The 21,061-nt window shown below is 45.9% G+C and overlaps 1 protein-coding gene across 6 annotated transcripts in view; it reads left to right on the top strand.

Annotated features, from left to right (window-relative positions):
• Nucleotides 1–21,061, top strand: part of LOC106631528 (opsin-5-like) — a 46,183-nt gene that overhangs the window by 5,885 nt on the left and 19,237 nt on the right. For 2 of the 6 annotated variants that reach the window (XM_055722306.1, XM_055722311.1), the window contains exons 1-3: nt 7,542–7,710; nt 9,795–13,260; nt 20,662–21,040. In XM_055722306.1, coding sequence (XP_055578281.1) covers nt 20,972–21,040 — 69 coding nt within the window. In that variant the 5' untranslated portion in view covers nt 7,542–7,710; nt 9,795–13,260; nt 20,662–20,971. Of the gene's footprint in view, nt 1–7,541; nt 7,711–9,794; nt 13,261–19,527; nt 21,041–21,061 lie in introns of those variants that run through there. The other 4 variants (XM_055722308.1, XM_055722310.1, XM_055722307.1 and 1 more) reach the window with 4 other exon arrangements.

Raw genomic sequence — 21,061 nt, 5'->3', positions numbered from 1 at the left:
AAAGGTTTATTTTCAAGTCTAAGCAGCATGACTCAGTTTGTTCGGTAAGAGCATGTAAGCCAATATGTCAGCAATCTGCAGCAGACAGACTAACGTGGGGTGGAGAGCAGGTTTCATGTGCAATGTGAAGCTAACCTACATTGATTTTCAGCCTTGACTCTTGATATACGCGCTTTTTCTAACCAGCTTCCTGATGTAAGCCGCATCTCACAGAAGTTGTGTGATACTACTGATGTACTTCTTGGCACTTGAGTTAGGCCTTCTGGCTCCTTTTTCATCCTGCTAGCTCTGGAGCAGGATAATCTCAAGTTCCAAACTAGATGGTTTTGTTTGTTTGTTTGTTCCTTGTGTTAAAGCATGTCAGGTGAACGCTTAAATGCCTGAAGTGGCATTTCTGCAAGCCCTCTAATCCTATGAACTGTTGAGGTTACTGAAGTATCAGGGATGATCATAAAAATCTGGCTCAAGGTAACTAAAATATTCTTGCAGCAAATCTTATCTTACATCAGCACAAGAAGCATAGCGGTGTATTTCTGGTACATATAAAATAAGACTTCATACTGTCCTACTGTCTTGACATCTCAGATTACAGACCTGTATGTGTGTCTGCCATGTCTTTTGCTCTCAGCAGAAGTTCAAAGGTTCAGTACACTGTCAAGCAGTTCGGATTTGATGGTTTGAACTGACAGCTCCTTACATTTTTTTTTTTTCTGGAAGATTCTGTGGATTATTGGATTATAGGTGTTTAGTACGTGTTGCTAATTTTGCTATAGAATCTTTTTAGGGGAAAAGGTTCACCTTTCCAGTATTTGTTTAGAAACAGGAGCTAATCTGAGCATGGTGATAATTGATATGTTGCCAGAGTGAGGAAAAAAAGCAGGAGGTGACTGCAAGTTAAGGTAACATGTTGATGTACCTGGTTTGGCTCCAGTTTAGTTAGTTCTCTGAAATCAGTGGGAGTTAATTAGGACTCTTAGCATGGCCATTACTGTGGTATCAAAGCAGCAACTGAGTTGGGCTACGAATGTTCCTGTTATTTGTGAAGGGTGTTCCATGCTTCTGAAAAGCACGGGATGTGGTCATGTTTGTCTAAAGATTGTAAGCGTGTAAATGTCATAGGGCTCATGTACAAAATCAAGTAAAACTGGACATTGCAGCTACTCTCAATTACTTTTTTTTTTCTACAGTTGATCATATTCTCCTAGAAAATGTTTTCTGTAACTTGCCAGTTTGAAAATGTAGGGGCAGGGAATCAGTAACTAAGTAGCTTTCTGGTTTTGTACTCCTACACCCCTGCTGTGAAAAACAAACTCTGAGGGCAACCTTTTGCTTTGAGCCACCGTGTGAAAATGAACAGACTAGTGCATCAGATCTTCTTAGACAGTGCCTAGAGGAAGGCAAAAGGTTGGAATATGTGGTACGGCAGCAGCTCTTTAAAATCCTGCAGACATGCCACATAATTGAAGCTCTTCCATCTGAGGAGAGGTGTAGGAGAGCCAGAGAGCAGCTGCTTTGTTTGACAGGCTTGCTGTACAGATTTCAATGTGCTAATGTGTGGAAAGCAAGGCTGTTCCTTGCAGCACTGAAAGCTCTCTGCGTTGAAAATACCTTCGCCTATCTTTTTATACTGTCTAGTGGGGTCCTTGGTTTGGACCAGAATCTAGAGCCCTGCGACAAGGTAACCGGTGTGGCACTAGAGCTGGACGGTGAGCTGATGGGCAGGCCCCTGCAGCCAGACTCTGTGCCGGTCAGAAAAGGCAATTATAACACCAGGCTGTCCACGCGGAGCTGTGGGGATGTTTGACCTGTAACCAGGAATTTACAACACGTAGCAGTGCCCAAAGTGGAGCAATCCTTATAATTCCTTGTTTTCCCCCTCTTGCGCTGCTTTTGCTGCTTTCACAGGGTGAAACAGGGTATGAGAGCTCGGTCATTGCTATGAGTTGTTGCTTTTTTGGAAACAGCTGCTTTGCTGCCCTGACCTCTGCAAAAGAAAGGATCTCATCTCCTTAGGAGTCCCTGCAAGCAGGGGAGACCCTGCCATGCTCAGGGACGGTGGGTGCTGCCAGTTGGTTTCTGCCATTTTGTAAGGCAGAGTTGCTCCAAGCTTTTTCAAATGCATGCAAAATGCTTCCCTTATCTGGGCCGTGCTGCCGCGGATCCCTTCTGGGAGAACTGGGTTTGCTGTTCCCTTGCCCAGAGGAACCAGCAGGCTCAGAGGCTGTGATTACTGCTGGTCTGCCACTACAATCAGCTGCTTCTCCTCCCAGTCCTCCCTCAGCTGGCAGCAGTGGGTCTGGCTTTCCACTGCAGTAGCAGAAGCAAAGGGGCTATGGAAATCTTCCTGACACCCATCAGCTTCCTGTGTTGCCTGTGCTTAAAGCCAGGCATGGACTTCTACTGAACTTGGAAAGGCTTTGTGCAGAAAAGAAGTGGGCAGGTGGAAATGTTCCAGATAAAAATGAAACAACCTGCTCTGATTTTTTTCTCCTCTTTTTTTTTCTTTTTTTTTTTTTTTTTCCCCACCTTAGCATCAAGAAGAAATTTCTCTTCCAGTGTTCAGAGTTTGGGAGGCACTGAAGTCATATTGCAGGGAACTTCAGATGAGGTTAGAGGTTGTTGTAATTACTGATACTTCTTACTTGTGGGATCCTTTCTTAGGGCTGCAGATCCTGAGTATAAGTGGTGGTGGTCCTAATACTGCTGTTCAGGCTGGGCTCTCTCGTAGCAGTTACCACTTTGAGATGGGGGTGTGAAATACCTTCTGGCTTGGGTAATACCACCCATTTGTTTTTCCTCTCTTATACTGGACTTTTAGTTAATTCTGAATTGTGCAGTTCACTGCATTGAAGACAATGTCAAAGCTCCAAGTAGCTGTAAGTAGTGCAGGATCAGACCTGCAGTATGTGGCTGACAACTTGCATGTGGCAGCTGCTTCTGCTGTTGTGGGTGTGGGGCTGTCATGCTTCCTGCTTTAGAAATCATTCTTATGATAGTCATACTGTTCTGAGATTTTTTTTTCATCATCAACCTGCTTCAAAAAAAGAAAAAGAAAAATCAACCCACAACTGCTCATCAACTCCTTAGTGAAAAATGTTGCTTTTCCCCAGAGTAAGTAGAATCTGTTTCGTACCTTTGTGTGCAAGGTGCTCTGATTTAACTGCCTTACCCTGAAACTCTCACAGACCAGCTTTCCTAAAGCATGGCCGGTACTGGTAAACCATCTTCACCGAAGCAGTGATCTTTACACATCTCTCCATCACTGCACATATGTAAATCTGCACTTTACCTTCCAGTTAGGCAAGACTGAGCTTCTGTAGTGACCCAGTTGTGGGTGCTTGCCAGTGGCATCTGTAAACCCCGAATTCTAATAAATGCACTGTTAATCAAAATAAATGCTACCAACCAGCAAGTCTAAAAAGGAGCAGCCTGTTTGCATGTCTTGGTGCACTTATGCTAACTAGCATATTTATGGGGAACCTTCCCACAAGGCAGCTCTGTGATGGAGAGGAGAGGCCTCTTCCTCTCCTGTGTGGTCTGCTGTGTGTGTCCCTTGCACCGCCGGGAGCGGTGGGTGTGCATGTGGTCCCACAGCGGGGCCACCGAAGCTGGTAGAAGTTCACTGACTAATAAGAAGAATCTGTGTGGTCCTTAAAGGGTACAGGGGAACCTTGTTAGATACCCACGTTAGCACAGGGTTGGAAGATCTCCTGAAGAGCTGAATCCTGGCATGAAGATTCCCTCTGCGTCCCTAGGAGAAGTATGGCTGGGTGGGAATGCTGAATGCAACCCTTGGGAACAACTACATAACTGTTCCGTGGCAGTTTCTGACGCTGGAAGCCAGCAGACACCTGACAGCACTTTGCCAGCTTGGTTGGAGCATGTAGGTGGGGTTGTCCAGCTCTAAAGTGATGGGGTTTTTGTTTGGCTGGGGTTTTTGGACTTACTTTCCATTACAGCCAAGCATGCAGCGGAGCCTGTAGTTGTTACTGACGTGGCGAGGGTTGTGTGGCCACCCCAGGGAGCTGGTGGAAGGAATCGGCAGAGTGCCAGCGGCGGCTCGCCCTGTGCCTGGCAGCACCAGTGCCCAAGGAGGAGGGCAGCTGTGTGCAGGTTTGCGGGTTGCCTCAGTGGCAGAAGCAGGAGGAGGCAAGGACGTCATCTGCCACATCACCTGTTCAAACCCTGTTTCCTCAGGCTGTGTTTCTGGGGTTAGCTGTAAGCCTTTCTGTCCTGGGGGGTCAGCTCAGCACCGCTGTGGAACACCTCCCCAGGAGCTCGGTTTCCCTTGGGAAGAGCTGGTGGAGGCGGCTCGTTTATCTGTCCTGGGATGTGCGCTGAGGGGAGAGTGCTGTTTCCATCTCTTTTTCCTTTATGCTTGGTTCCTGGCCCTAAAAATGCAAACCTGTTCTACTATCTTTTCATGCAGTATTAAATGAGAAGATATATTCTTATAGCTGTAACAAGCCTGTTTTATAAGCTGGCTTTGGGCCACCTCAGCAGAAATCAGTGGGCTGTATGCATATGCTCTGCCTCTCCTGTTTAGTGGAGAGTGGGGAGAGGGGCTTTATTCCCCACGCTCCGCCTCTCACTCTGGGAGAAGTAGAGCCCCTCTTAGGGTAGCTACCGTTAAATCTTTTGCTATGATTAAATTCTCTTATTCTCAAGCCCTTAAGGAAAGAAGGTTCTGTGAGAGGTATTCCTCATGCCAGGAAGGGGAGAGAGCATGCATGTACGTTTTCTGCTGTGCTGTGAAGTCATGTGCAGCAGCTATAGATGGCACTCTGGTATTGGTTACTGCTGGTGCCTGGTCGGTTTGGTGCTGGGAGGACGGAGCACAGTGAGACACCGTCTTGGGAGAGTAAGATCCATTTGGCCAGCTTCTGAGAGAAGATTTCTGTGTAGCTTCTGCAGCGAACACATGGTGTGAGCAAGGCTATAGTTAAGGGTGGGAAGGGTAGAAATTAAGTTTAAGGAATAAGATGAAGCCTAGTGGTGGAACAGCATCATATTATACAAATACTGTTTCCTGCTATACATATTTTTATAGACAGTGCTTCCACGTAGATGATCTGGCATTTTGGGTCATGTGTTGATAAGGATTTAAGGAAACTTTGTTCCTTAAGGAGATGTTTTATTCAGGGTCTGCCCAGGCTTTCCCTGCCCTAAGAACTGGTGCTGGAGGCCGTGGTGCCCTGCAGTGCCTGTACTGCTGGGGGGTCTGGCTGGCCTGGTGCTGCTCCAGGACGGGGCTGGGGAGGTGTTAGCTGTGCAGAGCATGCAGTGAGGCTCTCTCCCACTCCTAGATCTCCAGTGAGAATTTCTCTCAGGAGAATTTCCTGAGAGCACAAAACTTCTGCATGTAAATCAGTAATATAAATACAATTCAGAATGGGTGAGTCCTTGGAGGGTAGAAGGAGGTGTTTGCTCTGTGTGTGGCCCTTGTCCTGCTGGGGAGGGTCTGTATCTTTGGAGTTTGTTCAAACTTGAAAGGTGCTTTATGTGCACAGTCAATCTCGGGGATCCCTTTCTATCCCTTTCGTACTCCTGCATTTCAATATTCAGGTAGAGAAGCACTGATTAATTTGAAGTGCATTCTCTGCTCCACAGATTGCTGCCAGGCTCTGTGAAGTCTGCCATGTCCAGGTTTTCAGAACTGCTGTTTGCTTGGACTCTAGTTACTTCTGCCTGTTTCAGGAATCAGTCTGATTCACTTTCCATTGCAACTCACAAAGTCTTGGACTATTTAGAGGCATATCAAAAATTAAAAGGATCTCTTCTAGCAGCCTCAAAGCCTGTGGTGTTTGAATCTTTGATGTGAAGATTTCTCCTGCTTGGAGAGTAGTTCATTTTAATGCTGTGAAATAGTGCGTGATAACTTTGCTGCTATATAACTACAGTGAGCATTATGGCTGCTTAATAAAATGATGCTCCTGTCTTCCTTTCCTACTGAACTTCCTTTCATAACGAAAGAGGGAAGGTGCAGTATTCAGATACTAGTTACTCACACCTAAAACTTTAGGCACAAATTTTTTTTTAGTGTAGTTCTACTGCCCGCAGCAGGAGCTGAATTCAGTAACTTTCTGATTCAGTGCTCACTGCTTAAAATACAGCCTGTTAAATGTTGCATTAGCCTAGACAGCTTTGGAACCTAGTGTCTGTCTGGGCTTGCTCTGCAGAGAATTTGGTAAGCAGAAGTGGGGTTGAGACATGAAGACGTGGTGTGTAGCCATCATTCTACTTGGGTTGAGCTCAATACAATGGAAAGCTGAGAAAGAAAACAACCTGTTTTCCGTGAAGTCATTTTTGAGATGTGTTAAAACAACTGTAAAGTCTGAAAACATGATTTGGGGAAAAGAAAGATGAGAAATCCTGGGAAGCAACATAAAGCTGCAGAAGTGCAAAACCTACAGGGCTTTGCCATCAAGAACTCTACCTGCTAGGAATGATCAAACCCAAATGTTCCTTGTTGTAGTACAGGCACAGGGTATAATCACTGTATTTTGTTCCTTGTCTTTTCCTGGGTTTGTAGTCTCAGGGCAGGTTGTAGGCATCTTCTGCTACTTTTCAGTGCTTGATTTAAAAATCCTCTTTTTTTCCTTTCATTGTCCTTCCTTCTTTTCAACAGGCTCAAAGCCTGTTGGCAAAATGACTTTTACTGAGCTCAAGTAGCACGCTCACATGTCTTGGGAGTGAATGTAGGTTTGACACTGATTTGATTCTGGTTTTTTTGCCTGCAGCTTATCACTCAAGCTCTCCAATGAAGGACTTTATTTTCTCAGTCAAATATTTTCCATTTGACTAGGTAATAGCTAGGGGCAGTGATTTTCCTGTCAGTGCTCAGCGCTGTGGATTTTCTGTTCGGAAATCGTATGGCCATCTGAGAAGTAGTCTTAAAAACAACCATGCATTTGTTCAGAGTGACAGGATAAAATGAAGTGATGGGGTATTTTTATTTCCGTGGCACTTAAATCTTGTCTTTTTTTCCCCAGCAAAGCTTGAAGTCATAGGGAGGTTCATTCATTGTCAGCAGACACCTTCCCTGTCAAGCTGAAAGTCATGTCCCAGTTTCTCCATTTGTACTCCCTGGAACATGGTGCTTGTGAAAAGCACCAGCTGAGCTGCTGGGAATGTCCGGATTTCACCCACCTCCCTGATGGGCTGTAGCTATAAGGTTTTTTTTTTCCCCCCTGATGCATTAAAGTTATGATACCTGGCAGCTTTGCCCCAGAAGCAGCTTTGTGAAGGAGAGCCTGATTTCCAGTCTGCTTAGTCAACAGTGCTCCCATCACCAGCAAACACAGAGGTTTTTAAGTGGGTTTATGATTAGGGAAAATTGTGTACTAGAAACCTGACTGGGACACCAAACTAGCCTATGTACCGGTCACCATGATGCTGCCTTGTAATCGTGACCGACACAGCTTTATGTTCAAAACAAAGCCTGGCACCACAATGTTTGTGCTGGTTTTATGCTGGTAGAGGACTGCAGAGGAATGAAGCTGGGTTAATTAGCATTGATAATATACAGCTGTGGGCTGGCTTCAGGGGCGGTGGGTTGGCTGACGTAGATAAGGTGCAGCTGTGGCTGGTTCTGTTAAGTGGTTGGGCAGCCGAGGAAGAAAGAGGAGGAAGAAGCAGAGAGAAGAGAGCACCCTGGGTGAGGAGAGAGGAGGAGAAGGCAGCAGAGGGGCTGGCATGAAGAGTGTGCTGGTATGAGATGGTAAAAGACCTTGTTGCAGCCGGCTAGTTTGCGACAGAGGACCACTGATTACAATGTAGTTAAACCTGATCTGTACGACAGGGAGAGGAACTGAGGGTACAGAATTAATACTAGATAAAACCACAGGTGTGAAAGGCTCATTAAAAACTGTCAAGCCATGGAGTAAAGAAATGTGGGAAAGAAATTACACCGATGCCAAAGAGCAGTATGAGTAGGAAGATAAGGGGAGAAAGTTACTAGCCTGACAGTCCTTCAGAGAGGAGGAGAAAAAATTGGCTTAAAAATTAAACCTTGATAACGAAGCAGTATCTAATGACTCTACACGCAAAAGTGACTTTTCCTTGAAATACTGGTTTTATATTCTAATGCAGAAAATCTAGGTAGTAGCAAAGGAAACTGAGAGATTTCAAAGGGAATATTAATTAGGAACAATTTGAAAGTCCAGCCAAAGATCTATTTAAATTGATGCATTTCTAATGGAAATTTATCTGCCATGTGTCTTCCTAAAATAAAATAACTTGTTAAGATACTAAATCGGCATGTGTTCGAAGTAGACTTTGAACATGAGAAAATAATAAAACAAAAATTAGAGAAATTCTCTCCGGCGTGTGAAATAGCTGGTCTGGTGAAAGGGGGGGGTGTGGGGCTGGATGGCTTCATGCCAGAGAGCCCGGCGTGCAGCCCTTCCCAGCAGTGCTGCTCCCGGCGCTGGGAAGCCTACAGCAGGGCTCAATAGAAGTTCTCACGTCTTTCCATGATGTTTTGAGCAACAAAATACTGATTCTTTTGCAGCTTGTTAAGATATGAGCTAGCATAAGGTGTACACTGAGGAGAGTGGTCCCTCGCAGCGTTCTTGTCAGACTAGTAGCTAACTTCCATTTCTTATGGGGAGAGCAATAGGGCTGGGAAAACCACAAGTACATGGCTTTCAAAGAGGACAGGAGATGATATTTGGGGCATCTGTGTGTGATATGGGACTGGGAAGGAAGGATCAGCATTTTTCTCATTAGATGTTTGCCTCTTGCCTTGATTTTACATTAGAACCCTTTGTCAGCCACTAGATGTTGTTCCTTTGGTGTCGCTTAGAGCTGTGTTTGATTTATGCCAATTGAGAATCTAGTCCATAACTCCTAAGGATGAAGCCTTATACACCACTACAGAGGTTGTATTTCTTGTCAGGTCATTTCGCACGTGTGGATCCTTTTAAAAAACCAGATCACACAGATCTCCATGCACTTCCATTTGCGTATGTTGGAATGTGCTTGATTTGTCATATGGCCCTGCAGCATTTGCAAACTGAAGCATGATGTACAGCATCCTTGTGCAATGGAGACCCAAGCTCCCTTGGTGACCTCTGGAAGAGTTAAAAATATTGAGAAGATACCAAGAAAATTGTTAATGAAACAGAGAGCCTTGTGGAAGAGTTTAGTGAAGTGACAGACCTGAGAGGATTTTCAAATACTACATTTTTCCTTTCCTGGACCACCCCTGAATTCTTGGCACCAGTGCACCTTAGTGCCAGTGGGATTCTGCTCCTGTGTGCATGTATCGAAGGCCGTGAATGGTCTACCAGTGCTCGGTGCACCAGTTCTAATTTGCAAGGCAAATGCGAGACATTCTGAATGTTGATGGATCTGTCTGCACGTTTGCAGAGATTTTTGCAGAAAATGAGACTTATAGGCCTAATGTGCTCAATTTTTCATAGGAGCTTAAAAGTGTGACAGTCTTTTCAGTTTTGTTGGGAAAAGCAGGTAGGTATGTGGCATAAAGGAGATGCTACAGTCAGAGGACACAAGAAATGGCTGAGCTAGTAAGTGCTCTTTGATCTCAGCACACCTGTTCCCTTTGAGATAGCTTCGTGAAACACACAGACCCTTTGCACCATCCCCACAGCTCAGCCCTCGTCACTGCTGTGAAATAGCCACGAGCTGGAAGAGTTCCCTATGTGCTGCTGTTTAAAGGCAACTGTCAGCTATCCCCTGTTGTGTCAAGGTTACTGCAGTCTCTGCAGATGGTTCTTGGCTGAGCTGAGTGCTTCCTACTTATATGTGGGTTTATACCTTTTGCTTTCCAGGCTTTTGTCTGATCCTAGGAAAGTAACCCAAGGCATGTGCTAACCCCTGGCTCCCGGCCTCAGAGCCTGCTTCAGGACCTTCAGCTTGTTGCTTCACAGATGTTTGTCCCACACCCGTCTCCTTCGGTCTCTTCACTGAAGTTTGACTGCTGAGAAACTATGGCAAGGGGTGAGATGAGCTCTTCATGGCAGGGGAAGGTGGAGAAGGAGCACCCTGGTTACCGTGCTGGCTGTTTCCTCCTGGTGGTGATGATGTCGGGTGGGATCCGGCCCCCAGACTGCTGCTGGGGATGCTTTGCGGTATCCTGTCCGGGGCTGTGGAGCTGAGTGGGCTGGCTTAGAGAGAGAGCCAGGGAGAGGATCTTGGAAGTTAAGGGTTAAACTCTGGCCAGCTGGACTTCAAGTAGCAAGCAACATTCAAAGCACAGCGGACAAGTGGGATGTGAGAAGCCAGAATGTGCAGGCACTGGGAATTGTGGGTGGCACCGAAAAGCCAAATACAAGAACAGAAACATGTATTTTAATATATATTTCCATTACAGTCACAAGCACAAATTGTGAGTGGGGAAGTGCATCTCAAGAGCAACATATGTGTTATCTCATGCCTCCATCTAAGTATACAAGCATGAGATTAATGTCTATTTAACATAAAGCTGAAAGTTTGGTGTACAGATGGTAGGAAGTTGGGCAACAGCACGCATAGCTTGTAGCATAGATCTGTCTTAAATGAATGCCGTCACCTAGCGTTGTTTCTCGCAGAATGTTACCCTTTGAATCTGTCCCTAACCCACTTGCAAAGATGCTGAGCTGCCTCTGCAGCACACCAGTACTCAGGAAATTATAGGCCAGTGAGTCTGACCTCAGTTGGGTTAGGTAAGAGTCTAGTGACGAGAACATGAAGCAGTAGGAGAAACAGAAGTTGATAAAAATCAGCCAGTATGGCTAAATCTTGTCAGACAAATGTAGTGGGGTTTCTTCCTCCCCCAGCTTTTAAGGTGATGGTGCAGTGAGCAGAGTTGCACGCAGGAAGCGATGGACATAGACATCAGTGAGACACGACACAGTGAGGCACAGCAGGCTGAGGGTAGGGTTAGCAGGTACAAAATGTGCCTGGCATGCTGCAAAACTCAGTGCATGCAGATTTCACAGCTATGCGCAGACAGGTAATTAGCAGAATCTCGTACCATGCTGTCTGTGAAATAAATACTATTAATGCTGTTTGCAGGTGGGGAGACAAGAGGCCCAGTGAGATGACGTGATTTACCAAAAAGGAGAGCAAAAGAACTGGAAGTAATGCTTTCCAGATTAATTGCATTAGTGTGATGTGCTGTGACTGTTTTGGTACATCCCTGCTCAAGCCAAATAACTGTGGGGTGCTGGGAGAAGGGATGAGGCTTTACAGAGACCCTCACTCTAGTTCAGGCAGGTTTGCTTCAGAATTTTCTTCTGTCTGTTTGTGACGATTGTCTTTATGAATCTCACCAAGCCTATCTTGAAAGTGAACTTAATCTTTCAGTCTGCTGTTACTGAGGTCAAATGTTAGGAGCATGCTTTTAGGGAAGTATCTTTGACTTTGTTGATTATGTTGTAGCTCTGTCTTTTCTAAAGCTTAGGACACTGCCTTATGAAGGCAATTGAAATCAGCACTTTTATTCTCTGCTCTCCATTTGCTCTCTAAAATTAAATGCTCTTGTGGTCTGAGTGAAAGCCAAGAGTGGTAGTATGCAACGCTTCAGCTGCAGCTGGCTGGCTTGGAGACCTCTCAACTGGTGTTCAAAAATTTTATGCCAAGTGAGGACAATAATGCTTCACTTTAAATGCCCTCCTCATGCACGGCAGTGGAGCTGGGAAGTGACTTACAAAGTATCTGCTCTGTTTTAGTCCTTTGAGCCCTCTCTGAAGGGGCATAAAACAGCCACTTGAGCAGAATCTGAAGCCTTCTCTTCAGTTCCCCACTTTCTATTTAGTGGATCAGTTCTGTGTTTTCCATTGTATTTAAAATTAGTCTACTTGTAGATCCCTGTTTTTAGCTGAAATTATCCCCAAATTGTCCTTCATGGGCTCTGTTCCTTTGCAAATGATCCTCTTAACTCATCACTGCTTATTTTTATAGACCTTTCCTTGTAATATACGTGATGATTCTGTGAGATACTGATCTATTGCTTACTGAAGACCATAAATTTCTTTCAACGGTTTTTTTTTGTTGTTGATTGTCCTGAATGAATTTTGCCTGGCAGCTGCCAATATTCCTTTAAAATTTCCTGTGGCAGACCTGACTAAAACATCAGTGTGCTGGTACCTTTGGGGTTTCATACTCCCAGTCGTGGACTAGCAAGTGATGTCAGTGTTATCCATTCTGTTGAGTGCTTACTGGTAAATGGGTTTAATAGTAGGGTTTTCACAAGGGGTTAAATACCAGCTGACGGAGGTTTTATTTCTAATGTAAGGAAGCACAGCTCAGGATTTATACTGACCTAACTCTTCATCTCAGTTACGGCCACCAAAGCTTTGTATCACGCCAAGAGCTGCAGAAAGTTCATGGTCAGTGTTGCATGGAGGAGGTACTAAGGCAGAGTTTCGGTGACTTGCCCGAAGTTACAGAACAGTTCAGTAGCAGAGCCTGGAGCTGCTCCTGCAGATGTACGTAGCGAGGTCTGTAGCTTGCTGTGCAACGGGCGGGACAGTACAGAGGCTGGGAGAAATGGGAAAATGGCTTCCCAATACAGGCTGGGGAATGCTGGAAAAAGGGTTTATCCAATAGTTCTGTGGGGGCAATAAATGTTAGTGGGAACGTGATGGAGTGCATCCTCTAACTCTGGGAATTATGAGGGAAATCAATGGCAAGACCATGTTTTCAGTGCCTGTATAGCTTCAGAAATGAAGGCTCCACCTTGGCTTTGGCTGGTGGGCAGTGAAGTGTTGCTCACCATCTGATCTCTGTGGACTTCTGTGCCTTGAAAAACAAACAACTTTTTACTGTCCTTTGAGACAGGATGTTTTAAGGGTGCAATTTGTCTGGAGACTGGGAGAGGTATTTAGGAGCAGGGACTTGCAGAGGTCTACGCCAGCCGTATTGCAGTGGGTAGGTAGGTCATTAGCTCGCTGCCAGCCTTGGTTTCTTTGTGTCTGATCAATGCGGGCACTTATTTTGGTTGCACCACAGCATCGGTGTGTGAGTAGGTAAGTAATTGTTCAGAATGCCTTGTTTAGCCTCACATGGCCTTTTTTGCTCATACAAAGTGCTGACAAAGGTGCGAGTCCTCCTAAGGGTTACAGTTTCCTTCAGCTCCCACCTGAAGCTTCTCCGTTAGCTCACACAGATTCGGGCTGCAGTTGTGCTGATGGCTGTATACAGAGAACATCAAAAAAGGGCAGAAGTGAATCCCTAGCAAGGATGTTGTGCAAGATTCACCCTCTGGTTCTGATACTGCGCAGCGTTGTGCTTTGTACGTGACTGGCAAAGTGGGTAAGTGTGCCCATCTGCACATCAAGACCTTTCTACCCTACCTGTGGCCATTCAGTTGCTGCCCCTCGTGCTCCAAATAGAGCTGTCTCTTAGGGAACTCCCCTTTCTTTAGCTGCTGGTGCTGGCCTGCACGGTGGAGATAGTGTTTGCATCTGGTACTGAGCCTTTTGCTGCCTGCAGATATCCTCGGTATCAGACACAGCTGTTTGGACAGTTCTCTGAGTCATTAATCCAGGCGAGTATTGAGATAGTTTTCTCCCGATTGTCTCTGCACTCCCTTGTCCCGTGAATACATCCACAGACTAATTTTTCATTCAACTCAAGGACGAGGCTCCTTTCAGCTCCCTGACAATGCAGGATGCAGCAGCGTTTGGCTTGGGCAGCGCTGCGCAGCTGGCTGACTCGTATTCCTCGTGACTGCCCCTGTCCTGGGAAAGAGACCCTTTCATGGGGCTGTGCCATTTGTACTCGCTCTCACAAGATTTGTGACTCTGTCCCCTTTCGCACAGGAGTTTGAATTTCCATCTGCTCACATGCTGTAGTGGCCTGCCTGGGCTGCCTGCTCCTGCAGATGTTCACTCTGCCTCCTCATGCTGTCTCCCCAAGCCTCCTGTTTCACAGGTGAGCAACTGTGGGGCATAACAGCTCTAATTCCTCCTCTCCATCCCATTACCCTGCTGCTCACCTGCTTGGGAGATGATGGAAAGGGCTCATGTCTGAAACACCGTGAAGGGCAAAACCACCCCCAGAGTCTCCATCTTGCCCAACCAACACAAAGTGATTATTCAAGCCTCTCTCTCGTGAATAGTTTTAATATCATGGTTTTTTGAGCAAAATATCCTCAGACCTGTTTTGCCACTTGAGCCCTGTATCCCTGCTCCCTGTCACTTTATTTTTGCCCGTCCCAGCTTGATTATTGATGAGACCAATTTGCAGTATGTCCAGCTTTATTCAGCAGGAACAAACTAGCGTAGAAGAGAGAAAGGTATTCCCATCCTCTTTTGTAGGAGATTGAACAATGTGCTTCCCAATCTCTGCACACGTGTTCTGTCATTGATTCATGTTTCTGCGGACAACTGTCATTTGCATACAAACAACTGTGGTTCTTCCAGGCTTTGCTACACCTCAGACTGCAGCTGGGCTTCATGTTCACGCTATGGGACATGTTCCCAATCTGTATCTGTCACTGCTGCTTAATGAAGAAGCTAAACATAGTCTCTCTTGCAGGCTCTGCTAATGGTGCAATTTTAATTTGCATGTTTCTGACTGGTTTTTTTTTTGTTTAGGGTATGATAACTAAAAATTAAACTTTCAGAACAGAGCTCTAGCTAGCGATGCCAACACATTTTGCAGATTTAAATTACGCCTCACGACGTCTCTGCAGTCTGCTTTCTTCTGAGATGGGAAACTGAGGCAAGCAGAGGTGACCAAGGAAACTGAGAGTCCTAATGCTGGAAGCAAATCTATTGCTGCCAGTACAGAGTCACTGGGCACGGTCCGGTTAACATCTCTGTGTGGCAGCCAGGGGCTGGTCTGAGTTACCAAGTTGAAAGCTCTGGAAAATCTAGTTGTAGTGATTTAAGGCAATCCTATCCATGACTGTCTGCTCTGTTTCTCTGCCTGACATGAATGTCGCTGCAGTAGGGACTGCAGGAAACAGTGTACTCCTCTACATCAGCCCCTCCAGTCCAAGCCTTGTGTTTCAACAGTTACAAACCTTCCTTTAGCTGAAACACTAGTTCAAGCATGGTAGAACTTCTTATTTCTTGGCTTAGTGCTGAGGGTCTTCTCATTTCAGAGGTTTCTGTAAAACTTTGTTCCTAGAAGTCATTGGAATGGAAATGAAACGTTTCACTGGACATTCAGATGTACCACTGCTGCCATGGTATGTGCAAATGATGCGTATGCACAGTTACCTGCTCCTGACATCCAGGTTCAGCGTGTTAAAATGATGTTAATGTTCAAACTCAATAATTTTATGCTGAGGGGGAATGATATTTTCATGTGCTGCTCAGTTATCTGAGTTCCTAACATTGCTGGATGTTAGTAAGTGTTGTACTTAAGTGTTGTCTCCTTACAGTTTTCTGATAGAAATGCCTGTCCCTTTTTAAAACTGAAATATGTGATCAGAAGCGTTGTGTAGGTTTAAGTTCAAGGTGTAGGCTGCACCTTTCATTGCCTGTAAAGGTCACTCATGTAAGTAGGAATTTGTAAGCAATGTTATCTGCCAGCAATACAGATTTCATGGACATTTTGCCTGAATAATTACCTGTGTGGATGCTGTATTCGGTACTGCCATCGCCAGAGACCTTTAAAGTAGGGGTAACCACATATTTTCATAAAAAGGAAGAGTAACACCACAGCTTAAGACTGAGAAGGCAGAAAATTGTGATTCAGGACTTAGCCTGAGCCAAGGAGATCATTAGAGATTAATTCAGTGCCAATACTAATCAGGAACAGGCCACTTAGGAAGTCCATGGATTTCAGGATAGTCTGTCTCATGATTGACTGCAATGATGTGGAGTCTGTCCTGCCTCTTGGTCCATCAGTGGTGGAAGTGCTCACAGAGGGTACTAGATAACCTCATCTAATTTTAAGATAAAGCATTTGTACCACCAGTGCACTAAAATGCAATAGATTCACAAAGTGCTTCCCAGCTGTGCTGCTGTAGAAATCCTAAATGGAAATCTGAACTCCATCAGCCCTTCACTTCTAAAAACCAAAATAGATAAATACATTAAAAGGACCAATAACCATTTGGGAATGTTGGGGGTCTGTGCAGTAGAACTGGCACTTGCTGCCTCAGCGATGGATCAATAACAAGGAAAAGCCTAATAGCATTTTTATGTAGCTGAAGCAGCTTGTGGGTGCACGTAGCATATCCACAGAGCTTTCCCTTCGCAGGGCAGAAGCCAAAATCTCACCCTTGGTCATTAGGGCAGCCATCACAAACTGGAAGGGCTGCTTGATTCCTTCTCCAAGCAGCCTGTCTGGCTGCAGCTTACTCTCAGACCTGTCACCAGTGCCAACACGACCATCTTGCCATGAGATGCAGACTGGTTTGGCTGTGGGATGGCAGATGTTTGTGCTCACCAGCAGCATCGACCCAAGGAGCTGGCTGGGGCCTCCTGAGCCTGGGCTGAATTCCAGGCTGAGCGTGGAGAATTGCTACGAGTTGCTCACTGAAAACAGTAAGGATGAGGCCCTAGGGGCACTTCGTGGGGATGTAACTCAGGCCTGGTTGAAGGCATCATCCCTGCGTGACAGTGGCCTTCGGTGGAGGAAGAGCAAGATATGAACAAGGGTGTAAAAATCTGAGCTTTAGGGGCAAGTTGCCAGGTTCATGCTGCCTTCTTAGGGACCCTGGCTTAGTTAGATCTGTCTGTGGGCATGGCAGGTGGTCTAGACTTTTGTGTTATTGAGGAAATCAGTGGCTAATTAAAAATTCTTTAGTTAGATTAGTACCAGATGTTTCACAAAGCACTGTTATAAACATCTGTCCAGCTGCCTTAGTAAAATCTAGTTAGATAATGCAGAGTCCTGCTGGTCTTCAGTTTGAGAAAATATACTTGACAAAGTTTTAGTTTTTGGATCAGATCTATGGAAATATTTAAAGATTTATCAGATTAATAGGCCTTTACAATAACTCCAGAAGCACGCTTCTACTTCATGAGTAGAAGTAGTGTCTTTTTAAACACGGCAGCAGCCTCTGAAGATGGATGACAGCTCTCAGTTTGATTGTCAATTATGTGTTTATACTCTATTTGACAGATGATTTTTTCGTGGTGATTTACTCTTCTTCATAATTAGATGTAGCAATTAGAATATCTTAATATATTATGCTGGCATTTTCTTCTAATGGTGCTGTAGCCGGATGGCCTGTCAGACACCTGTTCCACAGCAGAGCAGGCATGCGAATTAACTCTCCGCCACACCGATCTGTTTCTTCTTCTCCTCCACCCCGAATCATTTTAGTCTCCTGGTATCAGGGAACTTCCACTGTTCTCTCAGGATATTCCCTATCCCCAGCTGATGTTTGTTTGTCTTACCTTTATCGAAGTTACTTCCTTACAGATCTGATAAGCTGGCTTGCTATCTTTAGCTGGGCAGCAGCATCCCTCCTCCTTTGCCTCAGAAAACATGCTCTGCCATGTCCCTTTGGTACCTCCAGGAAGGCTTTTCAGATCACCATCAATGCAAAAAAAAATAGCCAGAGAACTGAGCACCCAGCAACACCGGCAGCACTGGCCATGGCCGTGTATCCTCTTGTCCTTGGCTTCTTAAAAACAGCTTTCCCTGCTCGCTATCACAAACCATGTACCGCAGTAAGGACAAGAGTTCCCCGCCAGAGATTGCCGCTGGCATCAGGGTTGATATGCAGAAGAGAGGCATGGCTGGGTGTCTGTTTGCAATGTACAATAATTAGACAAGTAAATTAAGTGTAAAGGCACATCTCTGTAATGAATGCTTGTGTGTCAAAATGCCCTATCTGCGCAGAAAAGGTTATAACATTTGCATGCACAAAGTAGGCGCACAATTATGTAGTTTAAACAACTGAATGCACTGTTGTGCTTACAAATTCTTGCATTTAGTGTCTTCCAGCACAAGGACACAACCACAGGGAACAAAGCCCAAACAGAGCCGAACTAATGGTTCTTAGAGTCTCATCTCCTCCTTATCTCCAACACTATCGGAGTTGTGCTGCTAGCATTTTAATGGGGTGCTCCCAGGAAAGGGTCCCGTATCTGGTGGCGAGCTGGCAGTTTCTAAAAGGCACAGGGACATGGGTTTCAGGTTACTTCTCACCATCTGGGCTTAAGAAATGCTGAGCTGAGGCTGGGCAAGGACACCGTGCTGCAAAGCACCTCTGAGGGGTGGCAGCTGGGCTGCACTGTCCCTTCCTCACCTGGTGCCAAAGTGATACCCCCATCCTCAGCGGGCCAGCTGGGGGGCAGGCGAAGCCAGCCCCATGGGGGGAGAGCTGTGTGCTGAGGGAGCAGAGACCTGCCCGGCAAGGCTGAAAGGCTGAGCAAGCAGCAGTGAATATAGCATTTCTGTATGGTGTAGCTGCAAAACAAGGCGGCTTTTATAGGTCTTTGTCACTGTGTGTAGAGCTGGTGGAAAGCTTTAGGAGGTGAACCGTGTTACTCTCTGCTTGTAACATGACTTGCTGGGTTCCTCTGGACAGGAGGACGTAGCATCTTTACACAAGTGTGTGCATGTGCATTTTCTTCCCCTACCAGCTTCCCTTGGCTGAAGAAGAACCCAGATACCCATTTGGAAGAGCCGTGGTAATTTTATTTTGGTTTCTTTTTTTTTTTTTTTCATTTTCAAGTTTGTTGAAAGAAAAAGAGCCCATAAGCTTCATTTCAAAGGTGGAAGCTAGAAAGCTTACCCCTAGGTGTGGAGGCTGGTGGTGTTAACATGGAGCTTCTACCAGCTGCTGCAGTGTCCTGGTGACTGATGGGTGAGCAGGGGAGTTCCCGTGTCCCTGTGCTCACTACTGTTCCCCTCAGTTTTGTGCAATTATGCTGCAATTTCTTAAGCACTTGTGTGTTTAATTACATGAAAAAACTTCTTTGATTTGATTAGTACAGACTTTGAAAAGAATCTGGAGAAAGTATCTTCTAACAGCGAAGCTGTTCTTCTCAGGAGAACACAATTAAATGGGCATTGAGAGACTTAAACCCTGGTCTTTTTTGGAGGCATAGCTGGAACCAAGACCTTAGACCAACAGGTTCTGCTGTACAAAGTTGCCTCACCTGATGCAAATGGGCTGCAGTGGCTTGGGAGCAAAGCCGAGTACTTACAGTCTTGAGATGGAGCTGGAGTCTTCAGGAGGTGGCCAAAGATGAATCAAAACCTTTTGGATAGCCTTCTCCTGTGGCCCACAGGGCAGAGAGGGAGAGACAGAGAAAAAGGAAACAGGATTCCAGTCCCCACGCTGGGATTCATGTTGGTGTTGAAAGGGAGCAGGGCGCTCTGGGTCGCCTGCCTCATCACAGGCTGTGACCTGCTTGGCAAGGCTCTCCCGCTTTAGGCTCTCCTGACTGGCAGCCAGAGGTCTTAATTCTGGGACAGGTGACACTGTGTAGGTTTGACATACCTCTCCTGTTGTTTTTGTAATGCCTCCACTGTCCTGTGGTCATGTGCTGTCAATTGGGTCCTTGTTCCTTTTGTGTGTCCCCCAAATTCAAATGTGCATTCTTTCTTTGGTTTGGTTTTTTTTTGGGGGGGGGGGGGGGGGGGTTTGGTTGGGGTTTTTTGGTTTTTTTTTTTGGGGGGGGGGCCAGGAAGAGGGAGGAAGAAGGGAGAGCTTAGAAAACAAAATTAGATGCTTAAGATAACAAAGGCTATACCAAAAACTCAAGGATTCACAGCAAAGAATTATGCTTCAGGTCAATTTTCATTTCTAGAGATCAACCTGTTGGTTAAATCCCAGATCAAAAGTACTCCTTTTACAGACACGCTCCGTGCCTCGACCATTGCCGTAAAAAAGTGATGTTGAAGGAGCGTGGTAGGTCTGGGTTTAAGTGCAGCTCACTGTGTGCTTGGGCTTGAAGAAAAAAACCTGTTCCATGAACGGCCGACCTTATGAAGTCATTTCCTGCAGGTTTGGTTTTCTGTCCCGTCACCTCTGTAATCCCTGGCTCCTCCATCTCTCTCTCAAAATCTCTCACAGACAAGAAGGGAGGCAGCAAGCAGGGCTCTGTGGGCACTGCTTGATCAGCCACCCGCCCCGTGGCATCTCCACTGAGCTGTCTCACCTCCTCAGCCAGCTCCCGCGGGTCTTTCCTCACTGCACAAAGCAGGTGGGAACTAAATTATCTCCAGGACTTCAATCCCTCTTCCAAATCTGGGTGAGAGCGGCTGACGAATGGAGTGCTGTTGGGGAGGAGTGATATTGCTGAGGAGAGACAGGCTGAGGTGGAGGTCTGTTTCCCAAGGAAACTATGCTGAAAAAATAATGAGATTGTGCAAATGTGCCCACAAAGTTCAGTAACTGTTTGTGGTCCCCATGTGCGGTGTGGTGTGGAGTGGGAAGTGCTGCTGCTCCTGTGTGAGCTTGTGACTCTGCCAAGGACTGCCCGTGTCCCTTGGCATGTCGCTGAACGTCATGCCCCTCAGGTCTATCCCAGGTGAAAGGGAGAAGATGGGGCACATTCCCTGGGGGACGTCGGGGTCTTTGGGTTAACTCTGGCCATGAGGAGGGGACGGCGCAGCAGGGCCTCAAACTTGGCTGAGGCCTTTGTGTTTCTGGAACACAAACAACTAACTTTCCGTTTATAATAATCTCAGTATGTATCTATTTACATAGCTGTTTAATCCACAAACGTTTCTCATGTAGGCTCTCTCCAAAGCACATAGGGTGCGTAAGGCTATTGCTATGTATTTCTCCAGCTCCAGGGTTCCTTTCTGAAGCAAATTTAAGCAGCCAAATCCAAACTGACCAGCAATCCTGACGATGCCTGGAGCTCCAAAAATGAATACTAGGATTTTTGATATTGGTCCCATGTCTAACTGGCAACCAAGGGAAGGCTCTTGGTGTGGAGAGAATTAACGAAGCACGCAGTTAAGTGATGGTTGTGACTCGTGTTTTGCCAAGCAGAGACAGGTCAAATGATTTGGGTGGAAAACAAAACCCAGCTCCAATTGGCAACAGGCTCCGCACAGCGATCCCCACCTCCTCGTCTCCTCTGTCACTCCAAGCATGTCCTTGGAGCACCTCACAGCACAGCATGGGGCTGTGCCGGGTGGCCAGCCAGATCTTCAGGGAGAGGTGAGTGAAGTACCAGCCTGT

This window comes from Falco cherrug, chromosome 10 (assembly GCF_023634085.1).
Source record: "Falco cherrug isolate bFalChe1 chromosome 10, bFalChe1.pri, whole genome shotgun sequence".
Taxonomy (NCBI): domain Eukaryota; kingdom Metazoa; phylum Chordata; class Aves; order Falconiformes; family Falconidae; genus Falco; species Falco cherrug.
Note: the sequence above shows the minus strand (reverse complement) of the source record. Positions and strands in the feature narration are given on the sequence as shown.